The sequence below is a fragment of the Chelonoidis abingdonii genome, chromosome 3 (genome assembly GCF_003597395.2).
Source record: "Chelonoidis abingdonii isolate Lonesome George chromosome 3, CheloAbing_2.0, whole genome shotgun sequence".
Taxonomy (NCBI): Eukaryota; Metazoa; Chordata; order Testudines; family Testudinidae; genus Chelonoidis; species Chelonoidis abingdonii.
This window is the reverse complement of record NC_133771.1, coordinates 166,558,113-166,579,196: the sequence shown is the minus strand read 5'-3', so window position 1 is coordinate 166,579,196 and position 21,084 is coordinate 166,558,113. Positions and strand designations below refer to the sequence as shown.

The 21,084-nt window shown below is 44.2% G+C and overlaps 1 protein-coding gene across 1 annotated transcript in view; it reads left to right on the top strand.

Moving 5' to 3' along the window:
• The window catches only part of CAPN2 (calpain 2), a 57,259-nt gene that overhangs the window by 21,665 nt on the left and 14,510 nt on the right, over positions 1-21,084 (top strand). The window contains exons 3-14 of the mRNA XM_032781728.2: positions 4,293-4,411; positions 5,937-6,070; positions 6,966-7,134; positions 9,270-9,353; positions 11,627-11,712; positions 12,654-12,728; positions 13,154-13,314; positions 14,058-14,227; positions 15,785-15,796; positions 16,666-16,877; positions 19,221-19,257; positions 20,577-20,642. Coding sequence (XP_032637619.1) covers positions 4,293-4,411; positions 5,937-6,070; positions 6,966-7,134; positions 9,270-9,353; positions 11,627-11,712; positions 12,654-12,728; positions 13,154-13,314; positions 14,058-14,227; positions 15,785-15,796; positions 16,666-16,877; positions 19,221-19,257; positions 20,577-20,642 — 1,325 coding nt within the window. The remainder of the gene's footprint in view (positions 1-4,292; positions 4,412-5,936; positions 6,071-6,965; positions 7,135-9,269; positions 9,354-11,626; positions 11,713-12,653; positions 12,729-13,153; positions 13,315-14,057; positions 14,228-15,784; positions 15,797-16,665; positions 16,878-19,220; positions 19,258-20,576; positions 20,643-21,084) is intronic.

The window sequence follows — 21,084 nt, the reverse complement described above, 5'->3', positions numbered from 1 at the left end:
GCACATAAAGGTGATCTTTCACTATTGAACTCATGTTTTTTATTTTCAAGAATAACTACAAAAATAGATAATTTGCTATTTGTATGGAGTCAGTCTCCTCTTCCTCCCCTTTGCGAAAGCATGTTTTTCTGTCTGTCTGTAGGAAAAGTACAACATTGCTGGTACTGAACATGAAGCTCCAGCCTACAGCCAGAGTGTACGTTGGCTTTGTCCCAGAGAGGGTAGAAGGGCATACCGCACTAAGAAACAGGGCTGGCCTTCAGACCTTTTCTGACTCATGGGTGGCAAGTCCCAGAAGCTGGAACTTTGGGCTGGATCAGGAGGCTTCAATGAATTTCCACGGAGACAAATAAGAAAGGGAGATCGAAGGACCTTGGCTTATAAAGATCATTTAGGAGGATGCTGTACCTGGGAATTCGTGAGAGCTTCAGTCCCTAGGGTATGTCTGCAAGAGCAAATCTGCAGTTGCTCATGAACTGGAGAGGAGTGGGGGGGAAACATCCTCTGCTTGCATAGGCAAGTACTGGCCCTACGAATAGAGGAACACGCTTGGAGCTGCTGTACGTGCCTAGAGGCGCCACATTTTCTTCCTCCCTTGCTGTTCCATTCCCTAATTTGAGATAAGCACAGAACAGCTCGTTTTCTTTAAAAAACATCATAGCTTTCCTACTCAGATTTGAACCTTAGCACTCATAACCTGAGAAGCTAGCATAAACTCCTCTAAGCTTAATTACTAGCTTAGATTTGATATCGCTGCCACCAGCCAAAAATTCCAGGGTTTTGGCTCCCTCTGGTCTCCCCAAAACATTCCCTGGGGGACCCCAAGACTCAGAGGCTCTGAGTCTTACCACAAAGGGAAATAAACCATTCCCCCCCTGCCGCCAGAATTTCCTCTCTGGGCTAACCTGAGAGTTACTGATGCAACCTTTTTACATCACAATACCAAGAATCATGTCTCCTCTCTTCCACAAAGAGACAAACCTAAAGACAAGGAAACAGAAAAGATTCTATCTCTCTTCCCCCTTAGCTTCTTCCCGCCCTGGGACACTAGGAGAGTTAAACACAGAGAGTAGGTCTTCCCCTCCCCCCTGTCTTTCCTTTCTCCCACCAATTTCNCTCTGGGAGTTGAGTCCCTGCCTCCTTCCAGGGATGGGGGGAACTGTAGAGATAAACAGGCAAAAGGAGCGAATTCACCCCCTTGCTACACAGGGGCCACTCCTCGAAGAGGCACATCTGCCACCTAGTGGCTGTTTTTGGGAAATCAGGATGCAAACCACCCTGGTTGCCTCATGGAGAGACATCAGAAATCTCCCTCTCTTGAATGGGGCAGGTTTATGTTGGCACTAAATGGGTCTCTTGGTGCCTGTGAAGGAGTCCTGCTGAGTTCATATGGAGTCATAATCCGTTTGCAGAATCCCTGAGGCTGTGGGGCTTAATGTCTCTCTGTTTTTCTTCTCCTTTCCCTCCCCCCACTTCCTTAATAGGTTCTGCAATCTGCCAAAGAGCAAATTAAATGGTCCTTATTAAAGTGAACATCCCAGAGGAGAGCGCCTGGATCCTCCCGATTGGATGGGTCTGAACTGCGACGGCAAATGATTCCTCACCTTATTCGATTAGCCGTTTGCAAATTGGCATGAAAAGTCTGATAAAAGCTTTTGGGTAGGATGCAAGATGGCTGACATAGGCCGCGCCTCCTGGGGGAACGCCAGCCTTCCACGGACACGGGTTTAAACCCAGTCTCGGTACTATGAAATTCTCTGCATGCTAAAGGGGAGGGTGGGGGTTGGGAGAATTAACTGGTTAACAGACCAAATTCTGCTCCTTAAACCAGTGTAAATGAGGAGTGATGTCGATGGGGTTATTTCAGATTGACAATGGTGTAACTGAGAGCAGAACCTGGCCCAAGATCCATGAAAAACTCCAGAATTCCTCAGCGTTATTACAGTTATTTAAGGAATGAATAGGCGGATTGATCATTTGTAGTTGCACCACCTCAAGCACTGCATGAGAGTCAATTAGAATTTGTTTGGTACTAGCAGAGCCAGAACATAACAATAGTTGAATCTTCAGTTTCACCAGTAAAGAGCTGGCTCCTTCTTTTGCAGGGCTGTCACTAGTGCCTGCACACTTGTTGATCAAAGCAGCCAGCCGATGCTTGCTTGCTCCTCAGTGAGGGTCGGGCCCTACAGACACAGCCTGAGATTCCGGAACTCCAGCTAGACGACCGGACTTCCGGATTCGACACAGCAAGCCGCGCGGATCGATCCCGCGCGGTGAAGACGGGTGAGTAAATCGATTTTAGATATTCGATTTCAGCTACGCTATTCTCATAGCTGAAATTGCGTATCTAAAATCGATTTAATCTCGTAGTGTAGACCTGGCCTGAGCCCTGCAGGCCTGGGAAGCCAAGGAATCTTCCTGCTGACTCAGCAAGGGTAACTGGCATTATCTTTGCAGTGGAAGGATGCAGGGCAGTAGTGATCCCAGTCCTAACTGCATCTTCTTCTTAAATACACATACCAAAGCCAGTTTCATTCATCGCTAATGTTTGTTTTTATCAAGGATGGGCCAAGCCACATCAAACTTCTTGTGTAATGTATGGCTGGGTGCTGTTTAAAGGCCGCCCACCACTGAAACTCAGCAGACAGGCATTGAATTGAATGGGCCATTGACTGTAAGTTACCTGCCACCCCACCCCTAGAAGGCGTGTCTCCAGATCAGGACTGAGGCACATTGGCAGGGCAGTGTATGCAGAAGTTTCCAGTGCTGCTGCCTGTGCTGTGGTTTGACAGAGGACTTCACTCACCAGGGCTGACAATCCAGCACCTCTCATCAGAATCAAAGTCACTTCATGTTTTGTAAAGGCTGCTGTCTTCTACTGCAGTGGTGATTGCTGTCACGCTGTCTGGAGTTGTTCACGACTGTGGGTGCCAACCTCAAGGAAGACTGTCAAAAAGCAGGGCAGACACCCCAAACTGGTTGTATGTTCTCTAATTAGACTTCACCAACCCAGTAACAAATATGAACTCCTGAAGCACTATAACAGTGTTATTATGGAGTCACGGACAGTCCCCCGGGCATTCCAGTCTATCTTGTCACCCAGGCAAGCTAGACTTAGTGATAGCTGGGTGCTATCCATCAAAGATCACAAAAGATTCAAGTTGCTTCCAGTCCCAAGAGACCAGTCACTTACCTCAGGTCAACTGGTACCTCAGATCTCACACCAAAGATAATGCTTGTAGCCAATCCTATAGTAAACTAATTAAGGATTTATTAACTCGGAAAAAGAAATTGAGAGTTATTTACAGATTAAAGCAGGCAAACATATGCACAAATGAGTTACAGTCTGTGGTTCCAAAAGGTGACAGAGTTGTAGTAATCTGTCAGCACTGAATGTCTCTTAGGGCTAACCTAGGTTGATCCCGGGGATCTCTGTTTTTGTTACCTAGCTCCAGCCCTGTGAGAGTCCAACAGCAGGAGATAAAAAATTTTCTTGTTCGCTATTTCGATTTCCTTCTTCCAGAATTCAAGCTGATGGGATGAGTCCTTTTGCATGTAGCATCTTCATGGCTGTGTAGGGGCAATTCGCGATGTCTCACAATGGCTTATTTAGTTTTGGTAGAAGGGATCAGGTCTTGTCCATCAGGCAGGACTGACAGGCTGACCATTTCAGAGCAAACATTTTTTACAGTTGTAAAGCAAAAACATAAATATTACCTTATAGCATGTGATAAAGATAGTACAAGTGAGATTACGAAATGCTTGTAAATTGCTACGTGCATTAAAGTCTAAATACTAAATGTGTTAAGTTCAATACCCATCTGAACCATACTAACACACAGGTGTGAAAGATTGGTTTCCAGCAATAAATTTGTCAGTGCTTGGCTGAGGCCTAAAGCCTTGGCAAGAGCTAGCACCTGGTTTGCTAGCGTCATGGCTGCATTTCAGTGATGGGTCAAGTGATGCTGGTACAGAAAGTTTGCAATTATTCGTAAAGTTTGTCAAGTGCATTGAGAGGGGCCATGTGTTGGTTATTTATCAGCACCATCATCACTATAGCAACGCTTCCATTCATTAAGAAACAAAACAAGATTCTCTGTCAGACCCAGGACTTGACCAGCCGGTTATAGGCTTGAAGGTCTGTTGAGTTATGTCAAGTCGCTGAGCTCTCAGAAAAGTGGAAGCATAGAATGAAGCAGAGGTGAAATCTTTCCCTGACCCTATGCTCAGGCATACAGAAATTCCTTCACAGTACGAAAACTAAGAGCTAATGCTTTCTGGTGTATTCACAGGTGACTGCTGGCTGCTGGCAGCCATTGCGTCTCTCACCCTGAATGAAGAGATTCTGGCCAGAGTTGTTCCCAAAGATCAGAGCTTCCAGGACAAATATGCAGGAATCTTCCACTTTCAGGTACCTGGCTTCTGCCTTTTGCTAAAGAGTCATATACTGACAGAATGTGAGGAACATGGTGGGCTGGATCACCTCATGTAAATTGGTGTAGTTCCATTGAAGTTAATGGAGCTGCACCAATTTACACCAGCCGAAGAACTGAAATGGCATATTTTGGTTACTGTGTCTCTCCAAGATCAGTGGTGGTCTGTCAGACTGGAGTGTGAGTTTCATTCCAGTCCGTAGTGTTTGTTGTCCAGATCCACTGTGTAGTCCCCACAAAGGGCCATTCCTTCCACTCTCACACTAGAATGGAGAAGTGAAGCATCTCAGAATAAGGTAGGATTCTTCCAAGGACCCACCGCCAGACTGACCCTGGATACGGAAACCATTATCTGTCTTGGGAGTTAAACGGAAGGAGGTACTTCCAGCCAAGATCATTAGCATTAGTTGACCAGCTAGAGAGTTGCAGAGGAATTTAGATTTCTTCACACTGGGGGTAAAGGCCTTAGCAGACCTGTCTTCTTATGGGAAGCTTCCCAAGCAACGTTGTGATAGGGGGTGGAATGCTGGCTGAGTCGGTACCATGGTTTTAAGCAGGTGCTTCTAAATATTCAGCCAACAGCCCTCTTGCTGCTTATCATAACCCAAGCAGTAGTACAACCTGGGTTAACACTGTCTGTGGTAACCAGGGTATCGCTTGAAGTCTATGGCAGAGAACCACAAACTTGTGGCAAACAAACTTCAAAAGATCAAAACAAGTCAGTTGCTCACAGGACTGAAAGCTCATGCTTACCCAAACCCTGAACTTTCCAAACTCCTTGGGCCTTATTCTTCTCTCTCCTATACTGATGTAAATCTGGAGTAACTCCAGGGAAGTCAATGGAATCTCACTGGTGTAAAACTGGAGTTAGGGGCCCTTCAGTTTGCAATGTGGGCTGCTAATCTGATAAGAACAAACTTTTCAGAACTTCCTCCTATCAATGGATCCAGAAATACAAGGACAGCAGTTTCTTGTACACTGTTTTGCCACTGACACTCCTCCCCCCCCCCCCCCCCCCCGAGAGCACCCAGTTGTGTGAGTTATCCAGATCTTTTTGGACTTCAGAAAAGTCCCATCCTGGTTCCGATTGAGGTTCGAATGAAGGATCTTCTTGACTCTTAAATGTATCCAAACTAGTTTATTCATCTCTGCAGCAAACTAAGCAAAGAGAGCTAATCAAATAACCCTAAAGCTCACAGTACAGCTGCTGTTACATCACATGCTTGTGTCATATAGTTAGCCACATAACAATACATATTTTACATGTTCAAAGCACAAAAATCCATGCAAGATTATTACAGTGAACTAAAAGCACAAGAAAAATGTTAATGAGCAGCCAGGCAGAGAACAGGGAGACAAAACCAAGGAGAATAGAAGAGAATGCAAGAAAGGACATGCACCGACATGAGACTCAACTGTGAAGGTTCTGTCCAGGGCATGGCTGTGTAACCCACACACAGTGGCAATCATCAGCAACCAGGTCCTTTTCATTCTCTCTTTCAGTTCTGGCAGTATGGGGAGTGGGTGGATGTTGTTGTTGACGACAAGCTCCCCACCAAAAATGGAGAGCTGCTCTTCGTTCACTCAGCAGAAGGGAGTGAGTTTTGGAGCGCTCTGCTGGAGAAGGCCTATGCCAAGTAAGTAAAGGGCCAATTTTTAAAAACAAATGAGCCTTCTTTCTTTCTGCTTCACCTTTTGACTTCCTCATGCCTAAGCTAATATCTGATGGAGTATCTGTCCTATATCTGGAACTATATGGAGGTAGTGTCAGTCTAATTAGTCTTCTGAATCTTTTAGGATACCTATCACTGACAGCTTCAGCTGATTGTATAACGTGGGTTTGTGACAGATGCTACAGGCTGTAGCTGAAAATGCTAATGTTCGGGGTTTCTTCTGGGGCCAAACCTTTTCTCTGTACTTTACCTTTGGTAGTCCAGGTTATGGAAGAAACGTTACCCGTGTCACAAACAGGTCATGACAGGATACCAGTCGCACTGCCTTGTTAGGCAGCTGAACTCTGGGGAGCTCATGGTATTCCAGTCCAGTAAATACAAACCTCGGATTCATAGTGAGAACACCTAAGTCTGATGTTCCAGTCTCAGGAAGGAATTCTGGCATCTAGTAGTGGGAACCTTATTCTGAATGTACAGGGCCAGATCCTTGACTTCAATGGAACTATGCTGACTTATCCTAGCTGAGGTATAAAGGAGTCTGAGGTCTAGTCTCTGTATCGAACCTGGGGCAGAAGGGGCATGTGCTTGGTTACATACAGTCTTGAGCATTTGTCGTTGCATGTTTGGGCATACAAACCCACATTCCTGAAATATAGCATGTTAGTTCCTACATTTGGCTTTTCTGCCATGAAGAGGTAAGAAAAACATAGATGGAGAGGCTAGATCCTCAGCTGGTATAAATTGTCATAGCTAAATTGAAATCAGTGGAGCTCCATTGACTTCATCTTAGCTATGACAAGTTATACTAGGTGAGGAGCTGCCTCAGAGAAGGTTGAAACAGTAAATGTCATTTGTGCAGGATAAATGGGTCATACGAGGCTCTCTCTGGAGGATCCACCACTGAAGGCTTTGAGGATTTCACTGGCGGAATTGCAGAGTGGTATGAGCTGCAAAAGGCACCACCCAACCTGTTCAAAATCATCCAGAAAGCTCTTCTAAAAGGCTCCCTCCTCGGATGCTCTATTGATGTAAGTCAGTCCAGCTCTCTACCAGACTGTCAATATCCCTTGCAGCAGGAGTAGATAGGGAGCACTCAGCATATTGCTGTGCTCAGTTACCACACAACTCTTGGAATTTTCTACTAATGCTGCTAGCTCAGGGAGGCCAGCTGTCCTCTATTTTGTGGTTAGCGAATTTGGTGCAGGAATATCAGAGGCAACATAATCCTCCATGGGGTCAGATCACAGAATTTGGAAAACTCAGCCATTACTGATCAGAGATTTAGTGGCATGTAAGAGCCAGAGATCTTTCTTCTCTGGAGCTAGAAGGATAATTTATTAAGTCTTCTGATATGCCCAGATTACGTGGGAGTTGGATTTAATGGTATTGTGTACTACACCCTTGCTTTCCACTGTGCATCAGAGTCTGAAAGGATTAAATAAATCCCACTTTGGCAGGAAGTTATTCCTGGCCCTGAGTTTTGGGAAAGAAGGAATCTCAGAATATTTAGGCAGGGATCCCAGCATATTGCTGCTAACAAGGATTTCTGCAGAGTTGGGACTGCAGGCCACTAGCATTGCAGAAATCTCTTTACCTTATTGCTGCAGAAATTGTTCCCAAGGGTTGCATGAAATCCAGGCTGAAACAGGGAAGCTGGATACATTGGCAGTCTTTTAAATGGCTTTAACAGAATACACCCACTGCCAAAATCTAAGTCATCATGGTGTATACTTTATCTGTATATAGACAGACAAACAAAGAGTTTAGTACTCCCTAAAACATTTGAACATACCCCCATAACTAACACAAAGCAAAGAATGTCTAAAGGAAATAGACCAGGAAAAGAAAAAGGCCTAAAGACAGGCACTTTAAGCCAAAAATGTATCTTTAGTACCACAGATTGAAGTTTAGATGCTATTTTAAGTATTGTCAGTATGGGGTAGTCAACTCTCTTAGGGATCATGGATCTTAGTTTTTTTTAGTTGGGAGGGTAAGTAGTTTTAAGAACCTCCATTCATAACATAAACCCAAATTATTCCTCCATATGTTAGTTAAATCAAAGAGCTATAAAGGGGAGGAACTTCACAATGGGAAAAATGGTTTGCTAAGCACAGTGCACTTCCCTACTCAGGATCTCCCTGCATTTTCTAGGTCCTGTTTTTCTAATGTGCAGTTTGATAAGAATCTGACATCTGGATTTCTACCCCAGAACGATCCAGATTTTCAATTCTCCTAGCTGGGAAGAGAGAGAATAAATACACTGAGCTCCTTTGTTGAAAGTGTTAGAGAAGCACAAAACGGTTTTATAAATATTTTAATTAGTTCAACCTCAGAGCACCCCTGCAAAGTAGGAAAGTTTTATCTGCATTTTACAGAGGGGAAAACTGATGCTAAACAATGTGCCCACGATTACCAGCAAATTGGTGGCAGAGCGTGGATCAGAACCCAGGAGTCCTGATTTTATGGCTCTTTGATGCACACTAGATAACATACCTTAAAAATAAAAAATGGTGGATTTGCAGCCAGCTCCTTTTAAGACCATATAGCTCGTATGCAGATTTAGACAGCTGGTGAGTGAGGATGAATGTTCAGTGTGCAGCAAGATGCACAATGGGCATTCTCTTGTCTTCTTGGTTCTTCTAGCTCTACCATCTCCATGAGCGGGGGTCCAAATGCTACTCCTAAAAACCTGAGCTACCCACACAGCATTGCACTAAAATGTGTATCCGTGATATTCATGCTGCTTACCACGACCTGTGATACTGCAGTGTATCAAGTCAGTGACCACTTAGGACACACACAAAGGCCTATGCACACCTGTGGCCACTGGGAACTTCATGGGCACATCAGGAAGTAAACTCCTATCCTGCTACACAAGCAGAAGCTCTTCCAGAGCTCAAGGAGAATGTCCGTTAGATGCCAACTGTATGGCACAGGACTGAGTTTAGATTGCATCCGCTACTAGAGCACCCTGGGATGCAATCTAAACCCTGGGACACTGGCTAGTTTCAAAGCTCCTGTTCAAACACCCAGTTGATCCTCCCAGTACCCCTGTGCAGCAGCTAAACTCTTGCTCTAAGGGAGCTTTATAAAAGCTGTAGTTTGTTGTTTCCTCAGGCTTACAGGTAGCTAATAATACCACTGGATTGCTCTGTGTTTCCAGATCACAAGCGCAGCTGAGACCGAGGCAGTCACTTCTCAGAAGCTGGTCAAAGGCCACGCATACTCCGTTACAGGAGCCGAAGAGGTAACCTCTCTCATGTTGTCCCCAGATTGTATTTGCCTGGTGTCCCCCTTGGTTGCGTCACAATCACATTTCGCTGTTTTGTGTTTTGTTTGTTGTTTTTTTTAAACCTTTTGGGTAGGTTGAAAATTTTCTGTCAGACTAGTTTGACGGAAAAATGGGTTTTGATTTGTGACAATTTTCACAAACATGTCTGCTCTCCATGGCAACGTTCAGCTTTTTGCTGAAAAAAAATCAAAAGCTTTTCAGCTGAAAACAAAACTTTTTGGGTTTAGTAAGAAACATTTTACACTCCCTCCCTCCCATTTTTTGACCATCTCTACCTTTGCAGCGAGAGCCTATATACAGAAAAGTGTTGAGTCCAACTGCGCTCTTGTGGTTAAATTACCTCACAAACATTTAACAAAACTTTTAACATCACGTATTATTTATTGAATGTTGTTTTTTTATTAAAAAAAAAAACTCTAAAAAAATAGGCATAAAATTGGATGGAGAGAGTTAAGTTCTGAGTTCTCTCCGTGTTTGGAACGGTTAGTCACTCTGCATCCTTCCAGTATTCCTCTGTGGATTGGGCGTCGCTGAGGCAATGCATAGAGCCTCAGTGTGTGCTGGGTTAATGTGACTCTCCTTTCTTCTACAAACAGCCGAGTCATTTTCCAATCAAGTTCAACAGGCTTGGGGGAAGAGAGGCACTTTCCCCTAGCCACCCAGGAGACTGTTCTCTCACACACTATCCCTGTATTTTAGAGACTCACTGGGCCTCAGCCTTGGAAGTTTTATGTTTTGAAAATGGCATAATCCTAGACTGTCCTGTTACCATTTTATAATCTTGGCATGTGATACTGTAAATTGTCCATGCACAGAGCTCCCAGTGGGAAATCCAAGCCCAGCACACTGTACTGTGAGTGATTATTACTCTACTCTGAGTAATGAGGCAGTTCAGAGAACAGCAGGATGCACGTATGAAAGAAAGAGGAATGCATACCCAGGGGAACAACATAATCATCTCCTGGAATAGCTGCCCAGCAGCTCCACTGGGAGGGACTAGTGATCTCACTGTGTGAAAGATATTGAATTGCCTGGCTCAATAAAGGAAATATGGGAGAGGACAGAAGGGAAGCAGACGGATTCTGGAAACATTGATTTTCAATGGTCTTTGGATCAGGCCCCTATTCATTACTCCTGAAATGTCCCTGCCCCTCAAATGAAAGTGGTGTCAGTTCCTGGCATGCTGCATCCAGGCTGATGAAGCTAAATGGGAATTGACAGCATGCAGGATTGCAGCTAGTCTTTGATTGTCGACTCCCCCACCTCCCAGTGACGGAAGTCAGTGGGGAGTTCTTCTGTTCCTGACTCAGACATAACCAAGGCTGGGCCAGGCTTTACTCTTTAGAAATCTCTGCAGGCTCTTCCTAGTGGCTGTTTCATTTCAGACCCCCATTAATCTTCTCAGACCTAAGGCCCACCAGTAAGCCCCATAGACTTCTCTGTGCTGTTTCAGCTACTGCGTACACCAGTGCGCACGAGAAGCATATCCATGTTCTTGGCTTCAAATTCACAGCCACTGTGCAATTCCGTACTTCAAATGAATCCCCAAATAACACTGATTTCTGGTTGGGATTTTTAAAGTTCAGAGGGGTCCTAACCCTGATGTGTGTGTAGGGATCAGTCACTGGTAAACCAAAGCCTCAGTGGGGTGCTAGGAGGCACTTCAGTGTTGGGGTTGGCACTGGCGAGGTCCAGAATGTTTGTGGTGAGGAAAGAGCCTATGGCAGACTTTACAAGAACAGGAGCGGTCACCCCAGGGTCCTGTATGTACTCAGTTGCAGGTATGACTCTCAATAGATGTGGGGGATAGATTGGTTGAGTGGGAAGGTACCATTTTTACTCTGGCGCTCTTTAGAGTAAAAGCGCACTGTAAAAATTGCTGTGGTGCTGTGAATAACCTCACATTCCCTCCGCAGCTCTGCTCTTTATTATTAAACCCTCTTAGACATGTCATTCTTCCAGCACAAGAATGATTTTGGCTGCCCCCAAGCATACAGATATTTGGTTTGCACACAACCTAAATTTCCTGTCTGCATGCATTAGGTAATCAGAGCTTATCCAAAGCCAGTGTGGCTTTCTGCCTCTCCAACTAAATAACCAGGTACAAAATGACATAAATAGCTAAGGAATGGGGTGCAAGTATTTCAGCCACTGTGCTGTCTTCTGTGTTTATTACAACACAGGCTCCCTGTGTAACTCAGTCCCTTCTGCATTTCTAATCCCATCAGGTGAATTGCCGAGGAAGCATGCAAAAGCTGATCAGAATCCGAAATCCCTGGGGGGAAGTGGAGTGGACTGGAAAATGGAATGATAAGTGAGTCTAGCAGATTTGTACATTGTAAGAGAGTGTTCATCCCAGTGGCATGGCTAAATTTCCACTGGGAATTACATTCTCCCTACCTGAAATCCCCCCGAAGTTACAACTGGACTCAGCATTCTGCATTTTTTATCCTAAACTGGTGTGTTGCTTTGTGCTGTTTAAAAGGACCATAGCTTTCCCCACAGAGACTTTCCTCTTTATAAACCCTATTGTAACACACACTCATGTAAGTTATGGTATTTTGGCTACAGTATAGGGTTACTGTAAACCCTTGAGTCATTTCCGCCTGGCATGACTCTCTAAAGACTTGGATCTCAGTATGGTCTTCTACAGAAAAGACCTGTCTTTTCAGGAGAAACCGTCTTTGTAAAGTTATGCAATTCTTCACAAAGAACTTAATATTTGCTGCTACGCTGAAAACATAGATTTGCTCTCTTCAGTGGCAGGATATCATTGGTCCCAGTTCCTCCTTTTCCAGAAGGAGTTATCCTACTGATTGACAGTTCATTTAAGCAGTCATTTCTTAAAAGGCACAATGCCTAACTTTTCAAAAGTGTCTAATGAATCTGGGTGCCTCCATTTTAGAGTATCCAACCTGAGACAACAGGCAGCAGCCTGATTTGCAGGGGAGAGGCAGGTGCTCCGCACTTACTGGAATTCAGGCATCTTTAATGCATCTCAAGCTGGGCCCCCATATAGGGAGACACTCAAAAATCACTAGGCACTTGTGAAAATTTGTACATGTCTTAACTGTACAAGATCTAAATTGCTACCATACTCCACTGAGTTTGGGAGTTCTGCTGAGCTGGGCACAGTAGCATATTGCAATCACCTGGAGCCACAGGAGAGAAGAGTGACCCCATCAAAGTCACTGCATTAGGGATGGACTGAGCTATCATTTGACAATTAAGCAAACTCCCATCTTTATTTTCTAGCTGCTCAAACTGGAACAGCGTCGCTCCTGAAGTGAGAGAGCGACTGACCAGGAAACATGAAGATGGAGAATTTTGGTGAGAAGCTATGGGTTTTTGAATAGCAGGGGAGATTGATTGTTTTCCTTCATTTTTGAACATAAATACCCTGGGCCAACAAAGAGTGACTCAGATAAATAGGCCTGGGGATAATATGGAAGCGCACAGCTATCCGTGAACCTGAGCAGAGACGTTGTAGCCTATCCCATTGGATGTGGGGTCCAGGATCCGGATCACCAGAAATTTGATGGATCACTGTAGTGGCCCTGTAGTCAATGTAGGAGTGATTTCAATTGCATAATACCCAAGGTCCCCACAATGGCTAGATAAAGCACCTCATCACCCTGGTCAACAACTGGAGTGTCAGGTCATAGCTAGAGTTATTATAGGGAGGATTAGGAAAAGTGTCATGTGGGAAGTCTCCCATTTTAAGCAGGATTTGTGTGTGGCATTGCTCCTCACAGGATGTCATTCAGTGATTTCCTGAGACATTACTCCCGCCTTGAGATCTGCAACCTGACTCCAGACACGCTGGCAAATGAAAAATACAAGAAGTGGAGCCTGACCAAGCTAGATGGGAACTGGAGGCGTGGCTCCACTGCTGGGGGTTGCAGGAATTACCCAAGTAAGACTTCCCAAGTGCTACTTCTGCATTCACAGAAAACATAAATGGACTTATTCTAGCTAGGATTTCCTTAGGGCACATGGAGTTCTATAAAATCCCCCTCAGTCGGGGTGGCTCATCCTTCAGTGTAGCTTCCACTAAACTCCTATTTATTCTTTCCCTGACAATTTAAAAAAAAAAAAAAAAAAAAAAAAAAAAATCTAGATAGTTGCCCTTGGCTTAATCCACTACTTGTTTAAAACTCTCATACAGCCCCTGCCAACCAGTTGGATAGGTCTTTCTCCAGGGCTGTGTCTAGACAGAGCTATGAACTAGTGGTCTAAGCACGGGACTGGCCCCTGGGAGCTTGGGGAAGTCTAATCCTGTTCTCATGTTTATTTCTTTTGCAGCCTTGGCCTTAGGCCAGAATTTTCCACCAACTGTGGGTGCCTCCGTGATCGAGTGTTCATCCTGAGACACCTAGAACCTGATTTTCAGGGGTACTGAGTCCCCACAACTCCCATTGACTTCACGGGAAATTGGTTTCAATGGGAGCTGCAGGTGATCATCATCTCTGAAAAATCAGACCACTGCATAGGGGCATAAATCTGGACATTGTTGCTGTTCTTTGCACCCCAGTTTGAAAGTTTAGGTCTATATCTTTAAGGACACATCCAAGCTACAGTGGCTGTTGAGAACTGTCAGCATGGGCTGGTTTCAGAGAAGGCTCTGAGGGGTGCATGTCACAAACTCTGTTTTCTCAGATACTTTCTGGATGAATCCGCAGTATTTGATTAAGCTGGAGGAAGAAGATGAGGATCCCGATGATCCTGAGAAGGGCTGCACCTTCTTGGTTGGCCTGATTCAGAAGCACCGCAGGAGGCAGCGGAAGATGGGGGAGGATATGCACACCATTGGCTTTGGGATCTATGAGGCAAGTAGAGCAATACACCTCATCACCCTGCTAAGTCTCAAATTCCTTGAGGGGAAGAAAATAGATAAAGTCCCTAGAACTTAAAAAGGGGGGAGGGGTCATCACTGAATGACTTGTCTACCTGCTTCCCTGCTGCTTAATGCTTCAGGAACAAGACAAAGTCATATGCAGCAATGCCCATCCAGCACCTGGTACCTCTAGCCACCCTGAGTGCCAGCTTCTGAATGCCTCTGGTGTACAGGGGCAGGGTAGGGGTTAAGCAACAAAAAGTCAGAAATGCATTCTGGGTTCCACTCATCTCAGCCTTCTTCAGTTGATCAAATCATGGGGAATGGCAACAGAATGGGAGTGATTCTGGCAGGGGATAGGATGCTAGTTGGGGATCAGTGCAAGTGTGAAAAAGATCAGCCTAGGAGCAGAGCCAGTCAAAGCATGTGTAAGACTAGCTGGGATAAAGGACTCTACACAAAGGGGCTGGCATTGGTGTGTGCATCTAAACCAGCTCCACCTCTATTTCCTAGTAAGCGCACACAGGCTCAGTGGTACTTTCTTTAAGCGTAGTGTTGTCTAGGGCTTAATTCCCCAAGTTCTGTTCCCAGTTGTACCACAAAGTTGTGTATGAGCTTGGGCAGGTTACTTAATGGCATTCTGCCTCAATTTCTGAGGCTGGAAAATAGATATCACAGCACCTGCTCCACTTGGGCATTGTGAGGCTTAAAGCAAGTTTGGATTCTCTGAAGAATGTTGCTAGACAAGTGCAAGATTATATTAATTATTGTAATGCCAGCTAAGGAACAGCCTGGCCCCTCTTATGATTTTGGCGGGATGCGGGGGGCAGGACAACAAGCAGCCCATTCCACAGAAGATTTGCATGCAAATCCCAAAGGAAAAACACTAAACTGGGTGATGGGTGATGCTTGAACCCTCCTGTTTGGAATTGTTAAATCCTTGGCAGCTTCATGCCAAGGCAAGTGAGCCAGAAACCAGCAGTATTCCTGATTCCTTTCAGTAGGATGGTGGACAAGGGGATGGAATGACCTAGATTTGATGTGCAAACTGAATGTGTCCAATGGAGGGCTACAATGGACCCCACAGTTTCTCATCTTTGATTTAGTGGGTCAGTTTGCAGAGACTACAGTGCCCACCATGATGTAAGAGGTCTTCCACTCAGATCATGACACAGCATTGCATGATGGGATCTATAGTTTCCAAAGGCAATATTGCCATTTTGAAGAAGGAGATGGCTACTAATGGCTCTATTTTATACAGATTAGGTGTAGCCCTCAGGGTCCTGACAAGTTGCCACATGGCCCTTAGTCGGATAAAGCTTGAGAGCCCTGCTTTAATACAAGATGACAGAATATACCTCAGCTAGCAGTATTGAGTATAGTCGTATCTATTACAGTGTATTTCACTAGATATCAGAAAGGTGCAGAGTGAAATATCAGCAGAAAAAGGTCATGACCTTGAATAATAGTAATAATTATCTAACCTATCTGCTAGTTTCCTTTCAATGAACAAATGAATAACTTGTGTCCCTTTCTGCTTTTTCTGCAGCTGCCCTCGCAGGTATGTAATGTGCATTTTCTCTTTCCTCCGTTCTCAGTGGTTAATGTTCATAGATGTGGTTTAATGGCATGGATAAAGAGAGACCACTCCACTGGATGGGCAATGTTGACTTGCTAAGTCTATAAGTAGATATTCCAGGCTGGAAGCTATTTGTTTTTGTTGTATTGCTGCTCTGCAAATGGGTAGGATTCTTTGCTGCACAAACCCAGCAAACTTCCCTGGAGAGTCTGTTTTCTCAGGTTTGCACAGGGTCCGAATTTGGCACAAAATGAATATTCCAAATAACGATTTCTTATTGTCCCTTCTGGTCCCTATTGTCAATTGCATCTAGTTAATACAAACCTGGGCTTTTGTATACTATGACTGTGTTTGAGGGCGATTGCAATAAGAGAGGAGCTGTTTGATTCCCTGGACACTAAGATTATGCTCTATTGTCCTAAACCAGTATACACTGACTTGTATCAAGTATAATATTAACATACACACACCACATTAGCAGAGACACAGACTCTTAGACATCCCTGGCTTTTCAGATCAGTGGGATGTGAAGAATGATACCCAGCACATGTCTATAAAGTCCTAAATATTTTGCCAAATTCCTCCCAAACTGTGTAACGTATCTAGAATTTGACAGCCCAGCGTAAAGGTTTTATAGACTCATCTGGGATGACCTGTGTAACATGCAATAGCCTTCAAACTCATGAGTAAGGTCACCATCCCAAACTTGTGCCAATGAAACCTATATATCATGCCATTACTTATGCTCTCTCATAATTCTGTTGCATTGATCTTTACCCAAGAAAGATAACATGTTACTGTTCTGTCTTCAGCTCTCTCTGAACTGAAATAACTCTCTTTGTTTGCATAAGTTTTCTGGCCAGACAAATGTTCATCTGAGCAAAAACTTCTTCCTGGTGAACAGAGCCAGAGAAAAATCGAATACCTTCATCAACCTCCGAGAGGTACTAAACCGATTCAAACTGCCTCCAGGAGAATATGTCATTGTGCCATCCACTTTTGAACCCAACAAGGATGGGGATTTCTGCCTCCGAGTCTTCTCTGAAAAGAATGCAGATTCACAGTACGTAGCCAATACACCCTCTCTCTCTCTTCCTCATGGTAATCCAGAAATATTATCCGGATAAATCTGATGTCTCTGAGGACAAGATGGCCCTGAGAATTGCTAATGGGATCCCCTTAGCTCACTGGTTTAAATGTAGAGTGATCAAAAATTGCTAATATGTGACAACTCAGCTAAGTCTCATGTGAAAAGAGTTTGTGGTTTCATTCCATTTCCCTGTGGACAGGTATCTGCATTAAAGGAAAACCCACAACAATTGGCATCCTCATTGAGAGCCTCATCTGAAGGCCAGTGATCAAAGGCACCATGACATCTGAATTACCCTCTGATCTCTAGTGGTGGTTTCTTCTGGTGAGGGTTTAGGACTGTTTGTCCCATTTGCAGGGAAGTGTAGAGAAGTTTCTTGTTGTTGATCACATTTATTGCAGTAGTGTCCAGGGTCCAACTAAGATCAGTCCCACTGCGCTAGACACTATGAAAAACACAGAGTAGTAGACAGCTTTGTCCCCAGATAGACAAGACAGAATGTGTAGGGGAAAGGAATGTAGCAAACAAGTAGAGTGATCAATGTGACTGTGGCCCATGTCATGTCAGTTCCACAGTTTGCAAAGGCAGGTTAGTTAGGAGGGGATTAGCTCAATGGAAAGACAGAGAAAGGGAGTGTGGTGAGGGGGACAGAGCTGGGGAGAAGAGAGAGGGAAGTGAGGAAGAATGGTGCAAGGGGCAGATGTGGAGTGATGCTGAGGTGAAGCTTGCATTGATTCCCCCTCTTATACTGAGTGAAGGACTTCAGTTTCCAGGACTGTCAGTGCAACATCTTTAAACTCACTCAGAATCAGACAATGTCTTACTGAAACCAACAGGGCCCAGCTAATGCAAGACTAGCTCTGTCCTTTGCTCACACTGTGTACTTAGTAATCCAGGGTGAACATCTAGGAGGACAGAGCCTCAGCCTGAATTTCAATTTCCTCTTTAATACGGGATTGAATCCAACCCATTATCAACTTCTTCATTGCTTCTGAGCACCAGTGAGGAAAGTTCTAATTAAACACAGCAGAAGGTGATGGGCAGATTTCATATTGATTTTGGCAGCGTAGACGCTGATTACTGAGCAGTAACCAATTGAGTCTTAAGTGTTAAAGAAAGCACCAGATAATAGCAAGCTGGGCTCTCTGACTCATGGAAATGTTAACTCTCACAATGAGATGTACATGATTTCCTATTGCCTCTAAAGCCCAATTGCAGGACTAGTGCCCACAAACAGACACAATTAGTCATAAGAAGTGAGCTCACACCTTTGAAATCTTGCTGGGAAAAGGCCCAGGGAACTAGCCCAGCTGAATGTCTTCCTTGATTAAAAATGTGAAATGCTAAACACGACTGATTCTAAATTGCACCATTTGGGAAGTACACAGAATAATCATGATTATAAAGAGAAGAGAAGAATTTCGAAACTGTCACAGTGTGAGGAAGAGATGGCTCAGGGGATTGGAAATGTGTTAGGAAGCTTTTCATCTCTAGGTCCCTAGTACAAGTCCTACATACAAACACAAAAGGCCTCTTACTCTAGGCCTGCATGTTACACGGCCCCCTGTGAAAACTGGCTCTCCTGCCAGGTTTCAGCCTTCAAGTAGCTATTCAGTTATAGTTTTGCCCTCAACCATAACTCACCAATGCTCCTTCCCCAGGTGATAGATCCGCACAAGAGCTGAATAGAACTTTTCTCCTCCTTTGGTTTGCTGTATCTTGTGTGCTAACAGAATGGGATGGTCTAGTAATCTCAGTGGAGGAGTAGGAGCCAGTTCTAATTTCAGGTCTGACTCAGATTATCCAAGGCTTCAGAAGTAAATTACTGAAGCGCTCTGTGCCTATTTCCTTCTCTCTGAGGTAGGGAAGTTAATAGATATGGGTTTGATTCAGGCATTAGTGGGTGAGGGGAAAAAAAAAATTCGATGTAGGAGATCAGACTAGATGATCATACTGGTTCATTCTGGCCTTAAAATGAATCTTCTCTGAATCTGTAATACTTACCTGCCTCACAGGAGTGTTGCATGGTTTGTAAAAATAAAGTGCTTCGAGGGCAAAATGAACTAAAAAATATGTTGTCATAACTGGAATAATGTTAATGGCACTGGTTTGCTAGAAAGTCAGTTTCTGTGGGCAGTCGTCCTCAAACATTATTAACAACAACTTGATTTTCAATTAATATTTACATGGATTTTTCTAGTATTTTCTAATGCTATATTACAGGAGTTAAAAGAACCAGTATTGAAGTAAAACTTCTGCTTAAGCTCATTTATTTTTTATTAGTTTGTTTTAACATCAATCCTTTTATCTTTCTAGGATTGTAGATGATGAAATTGAGGCCAATATCGAAGAGGTATATATTCTCGCTCCCCCCCCGCCCCCCGCCATTGCTAATTGAAGCGATGCTATCATGGACAGAAAGGTGATAGTTAAGGATACGATTCTGTCATGGAGGTCATGGATTCTGTGACTTGCTGGGACTTCTTCTGGGGCAGGGCTGGAGCTGCTGTCAACCCTGGGACTACTGGAGCAGCAGCCCCCGGTTGAAGCAGTGTCTGGGGTTAGGTCAGTGCCCTTGGGGCAGAAGCAGCAGTGGGGCTGGAGAAGCTGTCAGTGGTCAGCTCTGGGGGCTGCTGAGGCAGGAGCAGTGGTGCCCAGGCCCACCAGAGCAGCAGCCAGGGGTTGGGTTAGCCCCCCTGGGGCTGAAGCAGCTACAAGCCCCTGGCAGCACTCTGTTTCTCCTCTGCCACTCCCCACCTCCCTCCTAGTATTTTTAGTAAAAGTCAAGGACAGGTTGTGGGCTTCTCTGAACTTTGGTTTATTGCCTATGATTTGTCCCTGACTTTTACTAAAAATGCCTTTGATAGAATCTTTAAAAGAATCTTTGATAGAATCTTAACCTTATTGATAGATCATGCCTTTTTTCCATTGATCTGAATGTGTATTTCTGACTCTCCAGTTCCTCAAGCAGTACAAAACATGCACAGTATTGTAGTCTTTTTCTGTTGGTCCATAATCCGTCAAAAACTTCTATTACATCTTGAAGCCAGATTCTTGGATGTACATACATGGCTCCCAGTGAAGTAAATGAAAACATCAGAAGCAGCTTTGAAAATAGATTTCAGCTTTTACCTGCAGCAACAAAACTCAGCCTGCTCAGATACCAGATCAGATGCTGTTCATTGAAATGATTCAAGCCTAAGCAAAGAGGCTTCAGTTTTCAAATGTAGGCATTAATCCATATTTGAGTATAGGGACCCAATCCAGCAATACATAGTTATGTGAGTAGTCCCACTGACATTATGAGATGGCTTGTGTAAGGGATGCAGGATTATATGTATAGTTTTGTTAGCGAGAGCCTGTCCTAGTAGTTAAAGCAGGAGATTACTTAATTAGCATGTATATTAATCTTTGCAGAAGTGGGATCTTAATGTTTTACGTTTGCTTCTTTAATCAGACACTCTTGGGTTCAGTTTAGTCCATACCAAAAACAGAATCAATAGTAAAAATTAGATTTTAAACATTCTTTCCAATGCAATAATCTGCAGTGTTATTTGTACCATAGCTAAGGAAATGGATTCGTTTAAATATGATTGCTAATGAAACGGCATCTCCGACACAATGTCCCTCCTTATAACAGGTTGATTTTTTACCATTCAAACCCTTTTCTAGAATGACATCAGTGAAGATAACATTGAACCCGGTTTCAGAAAACTTTTTGCGCAGTTGGCTGGAGCGGTGGGTATTTCTCTTACATATTCTTATCTATTATTAATTATTGTTATTATTAGTGTACATGGTTCTCCACAAATCTTCTTTGTCTTCTGCCCCAGATATGCTTGCCGGATTTGCAAAACATACATACACCATTGTGCAAGCCAAAATGTCCACAGTTACGTGCCTAATTACCACAGGCAATGGGTTCTGTAATGGGGTTCACTCACCACTCCGGCGCCTCCTTCCGGCTGAAATGGGAATTAGCTCTGGTAGCCAGCGCGTCGTTCTCTGTTGGTGCCTTGCCACTGTCACTTTTGTTCCCGGACCCATACCACTCAGTGGCATAGCCAGGTTCTAAGCGTAGGGGGAGCAAACATAAAAAAGCCCCCCCCCCCCCCCCCCCCCTCTGAAATCTGCAAAATGTGCACAGCTTCTACAGTGCCTTTCTTGGCTACACTGGCGC